This window comes from Thrips palmi, unplaced genomic scaffold (assembly GCF_012932325.1).
Source record: "Thrips palmi isolate BJ-2018 unplaced genomic scaffold, TpBJ-2018v1 HiC_scaffold_4, whole genome shotgun sequence".
Classification (NCBI taxonomy): domain Eukaryota; kingdom Metazoa; phylum Arthropoda; class Insecta; order Thysanoptera; family Thripidae; genus Thrips; species Thrips palmi.
Window position 1 is genome coordinate 10,749,989 of NW_023144631.1, and position 18,082 is coordinate 10,768,070.

At 51.3% G+C, this 18,082-nt stretch overlaps 5 protein-coding genes and 1 non-coding gene across 7 annotated transcripts; 3 read left to right on the plus strand and 3 right to left on the minus strand.

Annotated features, from left to right (window-relative positions):
* The first annotated feature begins 43 nt into the window (after positions 1-43).
* Positions 44-116, plus strand: Trnat-agu. The gene has a single exon. It is a non-coding gene; the product is annotated as a tRNA-Thr (tRNA).
* A 171-nt stretch (positions 117-287) lies between these two features.
* LOC117649348 (COP9 signalosome complex subunit 7b) lies at positions 288-2,117 on the minus strand. The gene is made up of 6 exons (XM_034392007.1): positions 1,947-2,117; positions 1,494-1,694; positions 1,257-1,421; positions 1,087-1,174; positions 794-1,014; positions 288-710 (listed from the first exon to the last, which is right to left on the minus strand). Exons 1-6 carry the CDS (start codon positions 2,100-2,102, stop codon positions 543-545), a joined length of 999 nt encoding a protein of 332 aa, XP_034247898.1. The 5' UTR covers positions 2,103-2,117; the 3' UTR covers positions 288-542.
* A 159-nt stretch (positions 2,118-2,276) lies between these two features.
* Positions 2,277-5,062, plus strand: LOC117649345 (nucleolar complex protein 2 homolog). Its single transcript, XM_034392003.1, has 2 exons — positions 2,277-4,143; positions 4,229-5,062. The coding sequence occupies exons 1-2, from the start codon at positions 2,395-2,397 to the stop codon at positions 4,943-4,945; spliced, it is 2,466 nt and encodes an 821-aa protein (XP_034247894.1). The 5' UTR covers positions 2,277-2,394; the 3' UTR covers positions 4,946-5,062.
* A 33-nt stretch (positions 5,063-5,095) lies between these two features.
* On the minus strand, positions 5,096-8,095 carry LOC117649346 (uncharacterized protein C1orf198 homolog). The gene is made up of 2 exons (XM_034392004.1): positions 7,684-8,095; positions 5,096-7,580 (listed from the first exon to the last, which is right to left on the minus strand). Exons 1-2 carry the CDS (start codon positions 7,972-7,974, stop codon positions 6,609-6,611), a joined length of 1,263 nt encoding a protein of 420 aa, XP_034247895.1. The 5' UTR covers positions 7,975-8,095; the 3' UTR covers positions 5,096-6,608.
* A 112-nt stretch (positions 8,096-8,207) lies between these two features.
* LOC117649349 (protein takeout-like) lies at positions 8,208-10,046 on the minus strand. Its single transcript, XM_034392008.1, has 6 exons — positions 9,898-10,046; positions 9,544-9,639; positions 9,310-9,457; positions 9,079-9,218; positions 8,856-9,011; positions 8,208-8,707 (listed from the first exon to the last, which is right to left on the minus strand). Exons 1-6 carry the CDS (start codon positions 9,959-9,961, stop codon positions 8,553-8,555), a joined length of 759 nt encoding a protein of 252 aa, XP_034247899.1. The 5' UTR covers positions 9,962-10,046; the 3' UTR covers positions 8,208-8,552.
* A 1,880-nt stretch (positions 10,047-11,926) lies between these two features.
* Positions 11,927-18,082, plus strand: LOC117649558 (synaptic vesicle glycoprotein 2B-like). Of its 2 annotated transcripts, XM_034392444.1 has the most exons (12): positions 11,927-12,398; positions 13,238-13,391; positions 15,174-15,227; positions 15,303-15,464; positions 15,557-15,719; positions 15,830-15,951; positions 16,139-16,377; positions 16,452-16,627; positions 16,703-16,971; positions 17,375-17,534; positions 17,682-17,809; positions 17,960-18,082. In XM_034392444.1, the coding sequence occupies exons 2-12, from the start codon at positions 13,283-13,285 to the stop codon at positions 18,010-18,012; spliced, it is 1,635 nt and encodes a 544-aa protein (XP_034248335.1). In that variant the 5' UTR covers positions 11,927-12,398; positions 13,238-13,282; the 3' UTR covers positions 18,013-18,082. The 2 variants fall into 2 exon arrangements, with proteins under 2 accessions (XP_034248335.1, XP_034248336.1); XM_034392445.1 differs by lacking the exons at positions 11,927-12,398; positions 13,238-13,391 and adding an exon at positions 14,231-14,268.

Consider the following 18,082-nt stretch of genomic DNA (forward strand, 5'->3'; position numbering starts at 1 on the left):
CTGCTTTCCTACTGTGCTGGGTGAACACCACTCCCCACCAAGCGCCTCCATAGCTCAGTGGTTAGAGCACCAGTCTAGTAAACTGGGGGTCGAGAGTTCGATTCTCTCTGGAGGCACGAGCCTTTTTGAGAAGTATGGTATACTGATAAACTAATGTTAGAAGCTTCAGGAGTACCTGCATCTAAATTTGTCGTTTATTATTAATGATGCAGTTAACCCTTCTTTTTTTAAATAAAAAAAATACAATTTGAGGGGAGGGGGTATGGAAAAGAGCAAGGGGCAAGATATAATGTAAGTAGTTTTGAAAGTTTTTAAGGAAATGAATATACATACATTGAAAACGCTATACACAAATAAACAAAGAAAAGCCTGGTCTAGGGATAATATATTAACAAAGAGAGGGCATAAGGTTAAAACTTGAGCAGGAAAGTCCTGAATAAAATAGTAACTGGTAGGAGTGATAGATATCAAAATATTCAGTATCTTGACAGCTCAAATTTTCACATCAAAATCACATTATATCACACCAAGCCCATCTCAACTCAAGACTTCTGCCAGAACTTAGCACTACTGCCCCGCAAATTTTTCACTCTAAATCCCTTCTTAGATTTGTCTGAATGTCCTCCGTGCAATGCGTCTCGCATATCAGTGTTCATACCTTCATCAGAATCTTGAGTCTGTGTCTTTAATGTCTTTTTTATGTTTGTAATCTGAAATATCACAAGATGAGACAGTGAATTTATGACAAAGTCAATAGGTAACAACCAATGGTTTCATGAGAATTGACAAATACCTCTTGTTCAATGGACTCTTTGTGTTTGAGCGATTTATTTTTCTGGGCATTTGCCTTGTGAATTTGTGTTTCCACACAAGACAAAACTGCCTCACAAGCATCACACCAGGCTTGGAGGGTGGAACTTATCTGAGCCAAATCCCCTGGCTGTGTGTCTCTTCCAATGGCATAATCAAGTTCAAGCTGACTGTTACGCTGGTCTAGCTTACCATGGATTATATCTGCAAAGAAGTTCAAAATTAAAGATCTGATACAAAAAATTGTCGCAAAAAGTAGCACAAATTGAAACTAACCTGAATAAATTGCCTCAATGATGAGATCTTCTAAATCTCGTACATTTTTTATATCTAACTCTTGCAGAAGAACTGAGTAGGGAATGCACTGTAATAAGAAAGTGGAGTATGGTCACACGATAGAAAGACATAATACAAACTTGTACAAGCAAAGTACGAAGAAAACTCACCTTCATTTTAGTGGCAAGACTAACTATAGTGAGATGTTGCAATTTCTTTTTCATCACTGGAGTTAACTCTGGAAGTTTCTCCTTATGTTCTAAATATTCCCGGAAGGTCCCAAAGGCAAACAGCCTCAGCAGCTCAAAATACATTGAATGAGGTCCATTTGCTAGCTGAAGAGCAAAAATAATAAAATAAGAAAAGGACCAATTACGACCAAAACAGTTTTCATGGCAAATACCAACCTCTTTGATATTATCTGTGTCCAGAAGTTCTCCAAAGACATGAACCCCTGGTGCCTCAAGGACTTGTTTAACTAACTCGACAGCAGCTGCCCCTCTAGCTGCTTTGGCAAGAATGACATACTGTTCCAGAGGGTTGCTGCCTCCAGGACAGCGTTCCTTTTCCGCTTCTTTGTCGGTTTGCATCTCACAACTCATCTCGATCTGAAAAGAAAACGCCACAAGTGTTAGAGAAAGGGACGATGATGCGTGACAATCATCGGAACAATGAAAGGCACTTCGGAATAACGTCAAAATGACATTTCCTGCCGCAACCACTAGGAAAGAAAAGCAGAGCGGAGGAGAACATAACCCTTCAACCCATTCACAGAAAATGCATGAAATATCCATGGAATTTGAACGAAACAGGAATATTGCAGTTAGTTGGTTTTAAATATCGAATAATTGACGACTTACGGGAATATCAACGATAACTTCACAAAATACCGAAACAAGACAAACTCTGTTTGCGACTGCTACAGCTACATCTGCAACTGCAGCAACAGCAACCAGCCGCAAAAACCACAAATCGTAGCAGGCGGTGTGAGAACCCCAAAAGTACCAACATATCATACTTATGGACTTTTGTTAACACGTCTTTTTTTACATTTCCAGGATCTCATTTTGCTTTTAAAAATTAGATAAAACACTAAAAAGTATAAAACGGAATAACTCTAAACGCATAAACGATTTATTCAAATTTTGATTTTCCTTATTTCTTATTTGTTTGGACAGATCAAGGTTGTAGCTCTACTTTCAGGAGGCTTGGAAAACCTAACCTCGAAGACACGCTGCCTACTGCTGCTACCTGCTACCACGCACCTCCCGTTGGTTTCTGTTTGCATTCAAAGTAGCAAGCTCTAAAATGAAGAAGAAGGCCAGTAAAGTTGTGAAGAATGCAACAGCGAAATCAAAAAAACTGAAAGATATGTCAGTTGACGACTTCATGCAGAGTTTCGGAGAGGGTGCGAGTGATAGCGGTTCAGAAGATGAACAGGACCATGCGCCTCAGCCCCAAGCTCAAGGCAAGTCCAAGTCAGTGAATGGCGTCAACGGGAATCACGCTCAAAGCAGTGACGAGGACGAAAACGACGATTCAGCTGAAGAGGAGGATGCTGGTGATGGGGAGTCTGGAGAAGACGAAGAGCTTGATGGAGAAGAGGAATCTGGAGATGACGAGGAACTTGACGAAGAAGAAGTATCTGGAGAAGACGAAGAGCTCGATGGGGAAGAAGATTCTGGAGATGACGAAGGAGAGGAGAATGATTCTGGTGGAGAGGATGATGAGGAGGATGCTGCGGACTCTGAAGCCGACTCTGGAGATGAGATGATGGTTGGTTCAAAGCACAAAAAGTCACTGAATAAGTTAAAGGATCTGGACCCAGAGTTTTATAAATATCTACAAGAAAATGATAAGAAGCTGCTTCAGTTCAATGCATCCGATAGTGAATCCGAAAGTGAAGCAGATGGAGATGAACAGGTTCACCGCCCTGGAAAATTAGATAGTGATGAGAGTGATTTTGAAGGAGGAGATGATGATGATGATGAAGACGATGACGACAGCTCGCCTAAGAAGAGAAGCGGTACTGTTACACTTAAGATGGTGGAAAAATGGCGTGCTAGCCTGCAGTCAGAGAAAAGTGTGCAAACTATCAGCGATGCTGTGGAAGCTTTCCATGCTGCTTTAATGCGAGTAGCCCCTGAAGACGAGCGATCTGCTTGTGCTTATAAAGTTGACGGCAGTGCTGTCTTTAATGCTGTTGTTCAGATGTGTGTGCTAGACTTGCTACCAGCTCTTCGCAGATATCTAAATCTGAGTGAAGTTTCACTCAATTTCACTAACCCAGCCAAATGCAAGCGTTGGTCTAAAGTCAAAACACTTTTAAGATCTTATGTAACTGATTTACTCCAACTACTTCAGGGTGTTGCATCAGTGAATATTTCTACAGTGGTCTTAAAGCATTTGCACCAGATGACTCCATTTGTTGTTTGCTTTTCTGTTGTGACCAAACAATTTGTGAAAAGGATGATCAATTTATGGTCAACAGGTGAAGAAACTGTCAGAGTTGTTGCTTTCATGTGTCTTTTGAGAGCTACATCCCTCCAGAAGAATACATTACTGGATCAAACTCTACGTCACATGTATTTAGCATATGTTCAAAATACTAAATTCATCTCTCCAAACACTCTCCCTGGAATCAGTTTCATGAGAAGATCTCTTGCAGAAATGTTCCTTCTGGATGAAAATGTCTCATATCAACATGCATTCATGTACATTCGACAGCTAGCTATTCACCTGCGGAATGCAATCACATTACAAAAGAAAGAAGCCACTCAGTCAGTTAATAACTGGCAATTCTTTTCATCCTTAGCTCTATGGGTAGAAGTGCTTGGGGCTTCAAATAAGACTGCTCTCCAGCCTCTCCTTTATCCAGTGGTGCAAATCATAGTTGGCGCTATCAAGCTTACTCCAACAGCTCAGTATTTCCCTCAGCGTTTTCATGCTGTACGCCTTCTGGTCAACCTCTCCAAGAGTACTGGAATCTTCATCCCAGTACTACCTTTCTTGCTTGAAATCCTGAATTCGTATGACTTCAACAAGAAACACACCAAGGTATGTTTAAGTTCAGCCTGTGATGTGATGAAATGAATGTTTTTTTTTTTTAACAAATTAATGGCATTTCTTGTATCTGTTACAGGTTTCAATGAAACCTCTGGATTTCAGTTGCATCCTCAGAGTTTCCAAAACACAGCAGCAGGAAAATGGTTTCAAGGATGCTGTGATTGAAAACATCTATAGCTTATTACTTGAATCTCTCTCTAATGATTCACAATCTGTAGCTTTTCCGGATTTGGCTTTACCCACTATTTTTCAGATTAGAGAATTCCAAAAAAAATGTAAAGTAGCTAACTACACCAGAAAGTTTAGACAAATTTTAGAAAAGATTGAGGAAAATTCCAAGTTTATAGAAATTGAGAGGAAAACAGCAGCCTTTAAACTCTCTGACACCAAGGCTATTGAAGACTGGGAAACTGCAGTTAGGGTGAAGGGCACTCCCCTAGAGAAGTTCTGCACATCGTGGATGAAAATGAATGCTGCAAGGGAAGCAAAACTGAAGAAGGATACCATTGACATCTCTGAGAACCTTCCCAAAATTAACAGAAACTTGAAAAGGAAGAAGGGCAGTGCAGAGGGTCCTGTCACTCTGCTTCCGTCTGATGATTCGGACTCTGATGGTGCTGACTTTGGTGATGATGACGACGATGATGAGGAGGTTGCTAAGAAACCCCGAGGCAAGCGTGGTAAGAAGACATCAGCGGGAGCCAAGAAGAAAGTTAAGATTTCTCACAGCCAGAATGATGATGACGATGGTGCTGCAGATGTGGTGGAAGATATGAACCTTTCAGAGTGGTGATTTGATTAGTGTAATATCGATATTTGGCCTTTTGTGAAAGGTATCATTAATGGTACTCTCTGTGTACAGTGTATATTGTTTTGTAACTTTAAGATAATAATTACTCTTTTAGTGGAAGGCGATAAATTTAATTGACCTGTTTCCTGTTCATACTGGGTTATTTTTAGAAATTTTATTAAAACTATTAAGATATTAATACACAATGGCTTTATGAACATTTTGACATGATATGTAATCTCCATTCAATGACTACGTATATTTTATAACTAATGTTTCCTAGGAGGGCCAACAATTTGATCTACAGTGGTCACAAGCGCAGTCTGATTACAATTACAAACTCTTTGATTCTGAAAATCTTTGTGTACACTTACATGCTAAGCTCCAATGACATTAACAGAAAAACAATTCTTATTGAAGAGATATAAACCCCATTTCAGAGTACATCTAAATTTCTTTGCTGCCTTTTGATGCTCTGCTCAGCTTCAATGATGCCTGGCCTAAACAACATGTGGAATTCAACAGATTGCCAGCATTCAAAAATGTAAAATTTGTAAGAGAAACCTTATTAGAGAATAGGAAGGTTAGCAGGAAGCATAGAATCTGCACATATGCAATACAGTTATGTCATCACAGAAAATGTATTCATGATTAATAATAAATGTGGATGATATAAAAACTTGTCTTTAAAAGGATTATTTTGACATTAAATAAGCATAATATACATACACAACAGCATATGATGCATCTATAGCACAAATCTTACATAAAATTGACCCAAAATCTTGCACCTCCAGTTTCTCTCAGTCAAAATACTCATATAAAAAGGAAGGAAGAAATGAGGGAGATTGACAACACAACTTCAATAGGTGTGGCCGTGGCCAGAATACAAGCTCCAAACAGCACAACTACTGTCAGTCATACATTCATCATTCTTTTATTTTTAAAAAAATGCTAAAAGGAACTTGTAAATAGTTCAGAACTCAAGCGTTCAATATTTTACAAAATAAATTATTCATAAATGGTATCATCAAAAATAATAAACCACAAATGAGAGACATGGGACCTAAAATGCACTTAACTATGGTATTAAGATCCCAACAGTGTCACTTCATAAAACCCAAGGTCAAACCTAAGGTTTGACCCTCAACAGAAGTGCTAGTCCACCTCAAGAATACCATGGTTAAGCCATGTCTGGAGTATACATAAGGTTTCATGGGAGTCTTTTATAATTTATTGAGGAAATGATGAGCATTTGAAATAAAAGCTAAAATAAATAAATAACTCATGCAATGCAAGCTCTGTTTGGACACATCAATGTTAAAAATAAGAGTATGACTACGAATTAATGAGGCTTTGAATACCACTTCTCAATTAACATTTCAATAATAAATTAAACTGAAAAATGAGTTTAAGAAAAAGGCTACCCGGAAGCACCTTTAACGAGCAAGCTTAGCCAGCTTTGGACATTAAGAAACAAAAGAAATTATCACAATTAATGCATAAAGGACCAGAATTACCTTCAATGAATCAAATTCTGTAATTTGAAGGGAGAGAGAAACCCTGCGTATAGTACTAGAGCTGATACAATACATTCTGAAACTACTGGGCCGGGCATCTGTATGCTTCAATAGTAAGCAGACAATCCATTGCCATTGAATAGATTTTACCAATTGTCCAAAAACTCGAAGCCTGTTTTGGGGATGTTGTCAGCTCCAGCAATAGGCTCCATGAAATCTGGGGCCGTTTCACGAGGTGGTGATGTCACTGATGGACTGCGAACTGATGTTGAAGCTGTTTCCATGTCTGATGCCGAGTCGGTGGTGGTCATAGCAAGAGACTCAGCAGCTGATTTCATGGTTGCTGACTTGGAAGACTGCGCAGCAGAAAGTTCTGAGCTCCAGCTGTCGCCAAGCAGTGCCATACGTTCTGGGTCCATGGTGGCCATTCCTTCACAAGAGGACTTGCGCTTTGAAAGAGGTGGAGGAGGTGGTGGTGGTGTCTTGGGTTTAGAAACAGGGGGCTTTGGAGCCATTGCCTTGTTGTGCTTGGCAGGCAGAATATTGATCATATTTTTGCCCTGAACTAAGTTTTCCCGGTCAGATTCCACACTTTTGCTTCGAGAGGCATTTTCAGTAGAACTTTTACCATTGGCCACATTTTTCAATGAATTTGGAATTTTAAGAATGGCTGTTTTGTTCTTAAGCTTACTGAGAAGGCCGGAACTTGGAGTATCTTCAACATTCTGGGGAACATTGTTTCCAGTTCCGTTTGTTGTTTGAGCTCCATTTACTTTGGCAGGAAACTTCAGTTTGGCACCAATCACTGAAGCCAGTTTGGCTGTGTTTCCAGCCGACCCTCCAAGGACAACTCTGGGGTGGTCAATGAATGGCTCACCATTCCCACTAGTATTGTTAGTAGTTTCAGTCTCACTCTCAGCTTCCTTAGTGTTTGATTTTAAAGTAGATTCAGATTTTGGTTGAGTATGAGGGCTTCTAAATGGGGGCAGTCTTGGTTTTACTTGAGGCGGAGACAAAGAGTTAAAAAAAGTCACTTTGTCGCCTGACAAGGTCAAATTCAACTGGCTTTGAGTGAGCCATGAAAATGGAGCTGAATGCTCGTCTCTCCACGTCAATCCCTAGAATAGGAGGGGCACAACAAATTAAAAATCATTCATCTGAAAACCATTGAAGACAGTCAAGAAAGACATTTATCATAACAATGAACAAGGCAATACTTACAGATCCTTTGCTACCTTCGTCATCAATAATGTACTTGCCACCGGTCTGAATGTTCAGTCGGGGCGAGAACTCGGGTTTCTCCAGTGAGTCTTCGAAAGCATACTTGAGTACGGCTTCGGGATAGATTATCGTTTCGTCTATAACCTGTCTCTGTTCTTCAGCACTGAGAGTATTCCACAGCTCTTCATATGCATCTTTGGTTGACGCCACATCTGCCGAAATGCGCTCGGCAATCGAGTTGAGCGAATGGAAATACTCCTCTGCAGCCGTTTGCAGAGAAGTTGAACTCATTGTGCTAGAGTTCACAACACTTTGTCGTCGATCATAATAAACCAGTGTATTTACGCTGCGGGCGCCGCGCCCACGTCCGGCGTCTTCTGCTGCCGAGCTGCGCTCTCGCTGCCTGCTGCCCTCTTGCGGAGGAACGCCGTACTGCGGAAGGGGGCGGGGCGCGTGGGCGCGTGGCCTGTAGTTGTTCAAAATTTCGGCAGAGAAAAATCTTTCTACAGTCATCATCACATTTTTATTTCCTCCGATCAATTCATTCGCCTAAGTAGTTTCACATTTCTTAAAGGTTGGAAAAGTACTAACTAAAATTAAAGCTGTGTGTGGGCATTTGGGAAAGGGGGAGGGGGAATGCCAAGATACTTGAGGGGCCGTGGGGCCGCTGAGATCAACTGATACAGCAACATAATACAGTATACAACAATCAGTCACATCATTTGGCCTCTGCCATTGCACAGGGGCGCTACACTGAAATAAAGAGAACGCCTGCAGACCCCAGGGAGGCCAGCCCGGTGTACTGCTCTGTTCATTCCAGTGAAGCACGACCTGTTCCTCAATTACACCTACCTATGGGGAACAGTACATTATTTACTCGGGAAAACCTCGTTGAAAGGGACCTTGGACAAAATTCTGTTGGCAATATCCTGGAAGGCCTGTCCGAAAGCGTTGGAGATGGCGGGCTTCAGGTCCTTCAGGATTTCTCGGGAGTTATCGTTGGCAATCCTGTTCAGAGTCGCACCTGTTCGAAACAAAAAATAAAATAAGCGCAAAACCCCCGACTCAGCGGCCCGGCGCGTGACGTATGGAAAAACAAATAAAAAACCGTGACAACAGGAAAAATGTGTGAAAACTTTTTTTTACTTGAATTGATAATCTAAGATACTTACCTAGAGCCGTGCCGCCAATTTCTTTATCGTGAAAATTGAGAGTGAAAGTTTTCTGCGAGAAGTCGAACTGGAAGTCGTCCACTCGAGCAAACGTGCGTCCGTCGGGGCCCTTGTACTTGGACAGTGCCAACCGGCCGTCGACTTTCACAGGGTTTCCTGAAGGAAGACGGCAGTTACAGCAAGACGAAAATCTCGCACGTAAGATGACTTTTATGTCGCTTACCCAGAGTGATGTTGCACCTGCCGGTCCCTCCGATGGGCACCACCAGAAGCCTACCCTTGACGGCGTAGTCACCGCTCAGCACCAGATCGGACTTGATGGTGCCTCGACTGAATTTCAAGACGCCGTTGGGGATGTCCGACCTGGAATCCGAAACCCAGGTTCACGTCTCACCTGGCGACCACCTCATCACGCATTGAAATGGAATTCATGGAGGGCGTAGTTTCAACTGACTTGACTTCTTCTATGTTGAGGTTCTTGAGGCCGAAGATGTCCAGGTCGAAGAATGTGAGGTCTAAGACGAATGAGCCGGATCCGGAAGAGAGACTGAGCTTGGTCACCCTCAACGGGTCGATGGGGTACACGCCCAGGGACGGCGACCCTGCACACCATACCGAGCGAACCATCGTTAGCATGAGCCCAGCTCGTCTCAAAGACGTCCTTGACGAGCACCTGCAGTGTGCATACCCTTGACGGCGAGGTCGTGGATGGCGGTCTGGATGTTCTTCGCCAGGCAAGCGTCAGTCCCGGGCTGGTTGATGACGCAAGTCTGCCATGTGGATGCTGCGTACGAAATATTAATAATAAATTGATGCATATTTGTTAGTGATTGCACGATTTTAAAAAAATTATGCAAAAAATACACGGGACGGGCCAAAAAGGATAGTTGGTCGAAGCGATCGGATGATGAGTTGGCTGATATAGTGACCGAGCTTTTTTTTTTCAGTGTTCAATGCTTGTCTGTCGGCATATCTACAACTTTCAAAATGCGTGTTCTTTTGGAATCTTTTGTCGGGCTGTTGGAAGACCGCGCAAACTTACGCAGCTTGGCGGCGTTCGCCCCCGCCACGACCAGCAACAGCGCGGACACCAAGCAGGCCCTCATCACGTCGCCCGAGGTGATGTCTGACCGAGTGTCTGACCGCGCCGCACCGCCACTCCGCCGCCGTGACGACTGCCGCGACTGCCGATTCACGGTCGAGGACACTTGTTTATATAAACCCGTTCCTCGATCCGGACGGCTGCAGGCTCCAGACCGGGCCCCCTCCCCCTCCCAGGGGGAAGTCCTCGGTGCCTCCGGGCTCCAGGCAGCCAGCCGGCCATCGGGCAGGGTAGAGAAAGGAGTTATTGACGGGGTGGGGACTGAAAAGCTGATTCCGAACCGTGCCTCCATCACGCTGTCTCTCTCGCACCTTCACGGGACGCCCCATGAGTGCGACAGTGAAGCAGCGATCCCTTCGGAATCGGCCTGATGGGACGGGTGGACACCTCGTCTCCGTGGCCTTGGCTAGCCTTGGCCCTAGGTCTGTGCCACCACCAGGCCACCAGGCCGTCAGGCCGTTAGGTGGCAGTGCAGCCTCGGCCTCGGCGCCATGGGGCGCCACGGGGTGCGGTACAGTACGGCACAGTACGGCTCGGCCCCGACGATCCTTGCGTGCAATTGCGGTAGCGTTTTCCCTGCGGGGCTGCGGTGCCCTGGTGTGCCCCGGCGTGCCCTGCGGTCTCTTCGAGGCTGGGAGACACGCCACAACGCACTGTACACGACGCAGTGTCCACTCCGAGAGACCGATCTCGTGAGTCACCAAACGGCTACAGAAATATTTTCTCCAAGTGCCGCGCGGGCGATGAAGATTCTTGTTAAAGCGGCAATAAACGCTCTAGCCCCGCCCCCTCCTTTCCGTCGCGCCTTTTTCCTTTATTCTCGGCGCAATTGGCAGTCGAGGCCCTGAAGCCCGATTTGCATCAAAAGGCCCACCCGAGGCCCCCTTGTAATTTCAACAAGTCCATCTTTCGGCGACTTGGAGGCGCCGCCAAGTTTATGAATTCGGCTTTGGCTCTGGATGGGGTGGGGGAGGGGACGCGAAGGAAAACAAATAGTACTTATCGCGGCGCTGTGTTTGCCAAGGGCCTCGATACGGTGCCAGGGCGGCGTTAGCCGTCAGCGACCTAGACCTAGGGGACCACGGGGACCTAGGGCGAAGAGGGCCCGCGTTACTTCGTCTCTCTGTATTGGAAAACGCTACGCGCTTAGATTCTGAGCGCGTGAGCCGGGTGCGAGTCCTAAGGAAACGCCAGGAATCGGCCTGCAAGATGACGCCTTGGTGACGAGTGCGTGTCGTCGCCGTCGTCCTGGATCCGCCGCACGCAGCCGCACGCATGCCCATTAGCTGGCCGTCGTCATCGGCCGCCTCGGCGCAGTGAAGGGGCCGGCGTAGAGCGTCGCGGGGATCACGGCCACGGAGGGACCGATTCCGCCGTTCAGGCGGTGCTCTGCAGCACGCAGACTCCGAATAGTGCTTCTCTCTCGCACTCACGGGGCGTTGCGAAAGGGTGCGAGAGAGACGGAGCGACGAAGCGCTCTGCGGAACTTGATGAGGTGGGGGCTTGGGGTGGGTCAAGCCCTGGGTCAAGCCGTCGAGTGGAGATCACGCGGCTTGTGGAAGGTCACGGCGCCGTGTCAGCGCAATGTCATGGACCGGCAGGCGTCGCTCGCACTCATGGGGCGCTCCGTGCAGGTGCGAGAGAGACAGCGACGAAACCAGTCCGTTGCCCGGTGGCTTATAATAGCCGTGCCCCGCGGCAAGCGGGCAAGCGCGAAGCTCGTGGTGTCTTGCCGATTGTCATTGCTCTTTGGTTGACTTTGGTCCGTCTCGTTCTCGTTAGCGGGACAAGGTGGCCGCCCGCCGGCAGACTCGACCCGAGAGTCGTCTTCGTCGCTCTGTCTCTGTCGCACCTCCAAGGGGCGCCGCACGAGTGCGAGAGAGACAGAACGATGAAAACGACTTTCGGAATGTCTGCTCGCCGGCAGGGCGGCAGGGCAGGGCGGTCGAGCCGACTGAAGCGGAGCCGAAGCCCCGCCCACTGCTGGGCCGCTGGGCCCGAGTGAGTCTGCTCGAGTCTCACCGGCAGAGTCGGAGTCGCACCGAGTGCAGCTCGCTTGGGTGCTTTTGGAATCGACTAACGTTTGTCTTGTCTTTGTCACGCGTGCCGCACGACTTCGACAACGACTACGGCCACGACTCGCACCCAAGTCGCGCGGACAGTGGAATCAGTGGAATAATCCCGACGTTGCCGACACCCACACAGTGGCACACACGTGCACCGGCACCGGGGCACCGGAACCCGGTCAGTAGTGCCTCAGCGGCGCGGCGCGCGGCGGCCAGCAGACGCGGCGGAGCGGCCAAGGAGCACGGGAAGTGTTGTTGTTGTTGCCAGAAAAATAAACAAAAGGCGAAATTGACGGTGTTCGGTGTGACCTCAACACGGTAGCGGCACCGCTGTGCTTTCCCCCAGCAGAATCGCGTCCTCGACGTCGCAAAAAGGTGAGAGAGAGACCGCATGTGTCGACCGGTGTGGCGGTCGGCGTCTCGCTCGGCTGAGACCTTTTTTGACACTTGACCGGTCTGCAAATGTTCCGCTCCGGCGGCTTCGAGAAATTTCGAAGGTTGTATCGTCAGTCTTCCGCTACACGCCTGAAACTTGTGTGACAGTGTGAACAGACAGCAAAAAGTTTGTTGGTGGGAACCGGTAGTATTTGAACCCGCGTCCCCAGAAACCGGCGCGTCGGTGACGGCATACTGCTTTCACTGAGCCGGGCGATTACGTGGAGAGGCCGCACCGCGCTCCGCCACGCCGCCTTGACGGACTGCCTCGCGGGGCGGTGGCGGCGGCGGCGGCGGGGGTCGCTGCAATGTCAAGGCCGCGGGGACCGCCCCAGCCCGAGCCCGAGCCCCAGCCCCAGCCCCCAGGTCGGCACCACTCGTTAGCGTGCGTGAGAGAAAGATGCAGGGCGCGTGCGAATAGGCCAGCAGGGAGACTGGCTCCGCGAGTGCGAGAGAGAGAGGGAGTCTCGGAGGCAGCCTGCGGTGTCTGTCGCTGGGTGCGACAGAGACAGAAAGACGGGCGCAGCGGTCCGCCACTCCGTACCGGTGGGTGATTCCCCTGAGCTTCCCTCCAAGTTTCTGGGCCAATTGGCCGTTCCTTGTTCTTCGCGGACGTTGATGGCGATTCCGGGAGCGTCCGCGTCGTTTCTCACGGCGGCGTGGCGCTTGGCTGCGCGTCCGACCTTGACACTGTGTCACTGTTGTGTTACGTGGTTTTTGCACTGCGCCGTGCCGCCCAATCGCAGTCGAACATGCCCGGCCCATCCATGTGTCCGCAGGCATCCGCATCGCTGTGAGCCGAGGCAGCGGAGAGAGTCCGCAGCATGGCGGGCCGCGGCGGCGGCGGCGACCAAGGCGGTGACCGGGCCGCTGGAGCGGCTGGAGCTGTCGACCTGGAGATGGCGGTCCAGTCTCACCAGGACAAAGACAAAGGTAAGCCGGGGGATCTAATACCTTTTGACCGATTCGTCGTCGCCAACGTCTAAACTGTGTGGCCGGCATTCACTCGATATCTCGATCGCGGTCGGCCGGCCGAGTCGACTGATCGACCCGCCGGCGAGGTGGGCAGCCCGACGCACTCGCGCGCGTGCTGCTTGCCTGCACAGTGTCACGGTCTCTGCAACGCTCACCACGCTCAGCCGTGTGCCGCCCTGTTCCCGAAATACCGCGGCCAGGGTCCCGGCATCCCCGCCTTATCTGCCGGGGATTATGCCTTTCTGGGAGGCGCTCCTTCCACTTGGCGGCGCTTTGACTCATTGATGCGGTGCAGCACTGCCGCTGTCCGCCTGTCCGTCTGCCAATCCGTCCGTCCGTCCGACTAGCCCGTCCTCCTATATGTCTGTCCAGCGATGCGATTCCGTCGCTCCAATTTGCCTAATTGATTCAGCCCGGTGGCGGTCCGGTCCGGTTTATACAACACTACAGCGTGCGGACCGATGCGACACTGGGGAAGGGGGTGGAGTGCCTACTCGCTTCGATCGTGTCGGTTCGCTGTACAAAATTGTACAACGGGTACGTTACATGCGCTCTTTCGTTGTATGCACGTATGCCCCATAAAAGGGGTTTTGTGCAAACTTTTGGGCGGTCTGTCGTCTGGTTCCGAACTGTTTGCTTTGTCGCTGTCTCCCTCGCACCCCTACGCGAGGACGCTTGAGGCAGGCTCCAGTCCCAGCGGTGGCGTGCACCAGGCGCACAGTTTGCAGGTTGAGGGGGAAGGGGGGGGGGGGTGTCGTCGTTAGGAGTCTCAGATAAGGGCCGAGATTCGGCTCAGTCGATCCCTCACGCCGGATGGACGCGAAGCAGGAGCTGGGTGAGTAGAGCAGCCAGCAGCGCTTTCGTCGCTCCGTCTCTCTCGCACTCATGGGGCGCCCCGTATCGGTGCGAGAGAGAGAGCGAGGCAGCGACGAAACAGTGCGGGGATTCTCACGATGCATTGGTGCCTATCTGAGCCTTCCTAATGCAATAAACCTACAGACAACTTGTCCACTGGGCAGCTAGGCCACCCTATCGACACGGACGCATCGTGGAAAAGTCGGAACGTGTTCGGTGGCAACACTGTCTTGTCGCAATGACGCGCGACCGTCTCGCATTATACGGATACACTGCTTGAAAAACGAAAGTACCAGTCTCGCTCCGGGCAGTCGGGCGGCCGTGCTTTCTGAATAACTTTGTCTTTAACACCGTCTGCAGTCACTGCTTTTTATCACATGGACGAGCGGGGGGAGGAGGAGCGGCCCCAAAAGAAATAAAAGTGTTTGTTTTGCCGACGAGGATGCCAACTTGTCCACGGTCCGACAATTAGGAAAATAATTGGTTTGCACATTGTCCGCGTCAGACTGCACCAGACGTTGCTTTCCTGCTTTGCGATTCTGCCCTGATTGCCCCGGTTCCGCTGGTTCCGCTGGTTCCGCTACACCGTGACGCTCGGTCCTGCACAGTCCACGTGCACGACGCGCCAGGCCCGCCCGCACCGACAGAGGGCCGATGCTCTGTCTCTCTCGCGCCCCGACGGAACGCCCCGTGAGTGCGAGAGAGACAGAGCGACGAAGCATCAGGCAGCGTAAGGCGGGCTTAGACCGAGCCCGCCGAGATCCGCACAGACTTCAAAGGTTTCGCCTTATCCCCCGTTTATGGCGGGCGAGGCCGTCGCCGACAAGCTGCTACTCTGTTCTCCTTCCTCGGTGTCTTCTCTGACGCGACCTTGTCCTTCACCAGGAGCGGCGGGGCGGCGGAGCGGCGTGCCGTACGAGGAGGCCATCGCCCTGGTCGGTGAGTGAGCTCGGACTGCGGAATCAAAACCGACAACATTGCGGACATGGAATGGGCCTTGTTGTTGTTGTCCAGGCCATGGGCGCTTCCACTTCGGCCTGCTGCTGGTGTGCGGCGGCTGCATCACCGCCACCATCTGCGAGCTGCTGGGCGTGGGCTACCTGCTGCCGGCCGCGCAGTGCGACCTGGAGATGACGGACGCCGACAAGGGCCTGCTCGGCTCCATGGCCTTCATAGGTAAGCCCGGCGCAGGCCCGCAGGGCCGCGCCACTTCCAATGTTTGTCGTTTCGTTTTTGTTTATGTTTGATTGTTTTTGTTTGTTTTGCAGGCATGCTGTTCGGCTCGCACCTGTGGGGGTTCCTGGCGGACACGACAGGCCGGCGCAGCGTGGTGCTGCTGACGCTGTTCGTGGACACGGCCATCGCCGTCCTGGCCGCCCTGGTGCCTGTCTACTGGATGTTCCTGGTGCTGCGCTTCCTCGCCGGCTTCTTGTACGTCAAGATAAATTAACACAGTATCACTTAAAGACATTTTTGCTCTCTCTCTCTCTGTTTTTCTTTTTTTTTGCGGTTCTTTTAATTGCTTTAATTTTGTTTTACAGCGTGACGGCGCCACAGGCCGTTGGCTACGCGTACCTGGGCGAGTTCCACAGCCCCGCCACCAGGGCCAAGGCGTTCGTCTGGGCCGCCGTCTTCCCCGCCATTGGGCTCATCTTCCTTCCAGGTGGGGAACCATGGAACTCGCGCTGCGAGCGCGGAGCCGTGGAGCGCGGCCCGGAGCGCCTGCGAAGGCGGGGATGGGCAACCCGCCGCACTCCGGTGACCGTGCGGCGGCGCCGCCTGCCCACCTTCCAGGCGCTCCGCACCATTACCATTACCATTGCCGGCTGACTCGCTGTCTCCTATCCCAGGCGTGGGCTGGTGGGTGCTGCCCATGACGTGGTCGCTGGAGCTTCCCTGGATGGCGGCACACTCGTGGCGCCTGTACGTGATCCTGTGCGCGGTGCCGTCGCTGGTGACGGCGCTGGGGATGTGCGCGCTGCCGGAGAGCCCCAAGTACCTGCTGAGCCAGGGCCGCGCCGACGACGCCCTGGCCGTGCTGCGCAGGGTGTACAGCGCCAACACGGGCAGGCCGCCCGAGGAGTTCCCGGTGAGTCTTTGGCCTCGGTGACGTGTCTGTCTCACTAGCGAGGTTCCCGTCGCGCACGCTGTCGCCGTCCACAGGTCGACTCTCTGGCGCCGCCGACTGACCACACCGCGGGGCACGCCGCCGGCGCCGACCCCAAGTCCATCGCCGCCGTGATGCGGTCCGTGTGGAACCAGACGGCGCCGCTCTTCACCCTGGAGCACGCCCTGTCCACCTTCCTGGCGCTCTTCATCATGTTCGGCATCATCGCGGGGTGAGTGCCGAGTGCCCTTCGTCCAGCGAGTGCGAGGGAGACCGCTGCACCGTGATGATGGCTTGGACGCCGCAGCGCCAACGGGCTGCCCACGTGGCTGCCGGAGCTCTTCAACCGCATGGCCATGTTCGAGTCGACGCACGAGGGCCGCAGCGCCAGCGTGTGCGCGTCCATCGAGGGGCTGCTGGGCCCCGCCGCCAACGGCTCGGACACCGCGGCCGCCTGCGAGGCCGTCGTGGAGACGGACGTGTTCGTCAACAACCTGTACGTGGGCGTGGCCGGTGTCATCGCGCCCGTGCTGAGCGTGTTCCTGGTGGGCCCGCTGGGCAAACGCAGCCTGCTCAGTGAGTATCCAGTATTCGCTTTGCCCTTCCCCCTGGGGCTGCTTCTGGATCCGCCACTGGTAAGCAGCGGAGCCCGACCCTCGCGGCAGCGCGCGCCACGCGCTGACAAAGGCAGGCATCCTTTGAGTCGCGGCGGCGCGGCGGCGCGGCGCGCGTGGATTCGGATTATTGGAGCGTGCGGCCCACGCTCGGCCCAGCCAAGCGCGCCAAGTGGCTCCTGATCGAAGTGGAAAGATGAGAAGGCCAAAGGGGCCAAGGGGCCCAAAGGGTGGAAGGCTGGAACCGGAGGGAACCAAACAAAACGGAAACAAAAACAGAACTACGCGATTGCCTCGCGGGGCGTGAAATGCGAGAGGCTCGGCATCTCCAATGACTCATGTTGTTGTTGTTGTCGTCCTTCCAGTCCTGTCCCTGCTGCTGACCGGCGCGTGCGGCCTGGGCCTGCAGTTCGTCGACTCCTCCCTGGGCTTCCTCATCCTGGCCTGCATCGTGTGCGCCGTCACCGAGATGTGCATCTCGCTCTTCTCCAGCATCGCCGTCGACATGTTCCCCACGCACCTCAGGTAAGCGCGCTCTGGTCGAACTCGACTCGCGGTTCGATCTAATTAGGCCCACTCCTTAAACTGAAATTTCCTCTCCTCCAACAGCGTAGCGACGAGGGAATGAGGGAATTTTGAGCAAGGCTTTGAACGCAATGGACACTGTTACAGGGCCATGGCGGTGTCGCTGTCTCTCATGTTCGGCCGGCTGGGCTCCATCGTCGGCAACCTCATGTTCGGCTCGCTGCTGGAGTCGGCCTGCCCCGCCACCTTCTACGCGCTGGGCGGCGTGCTCCTAGGTAAGGCCGGAATGGCCCTCGCGTGCGCTCATCATTGCGAGAAAAATGAAGGTCGTGGCTGTTGTCTAATGTTGGTGCCACAGTCATAACCTTCGTTTATTTTAAGAGTGTTGCGCCGTGTGACTGACCCGCCACTGTGATTGCTTGCAGCGTGCGGCGCGTTCAGCTTCGCCCTGCCCCGCCAGGGCAAGTTCCAGCACTGATCCACCTGCCGCCACCACCCCCGTGTACATACCTCCGTTTTGCAATAAACCGTTTTGTTACAAAGCTCGA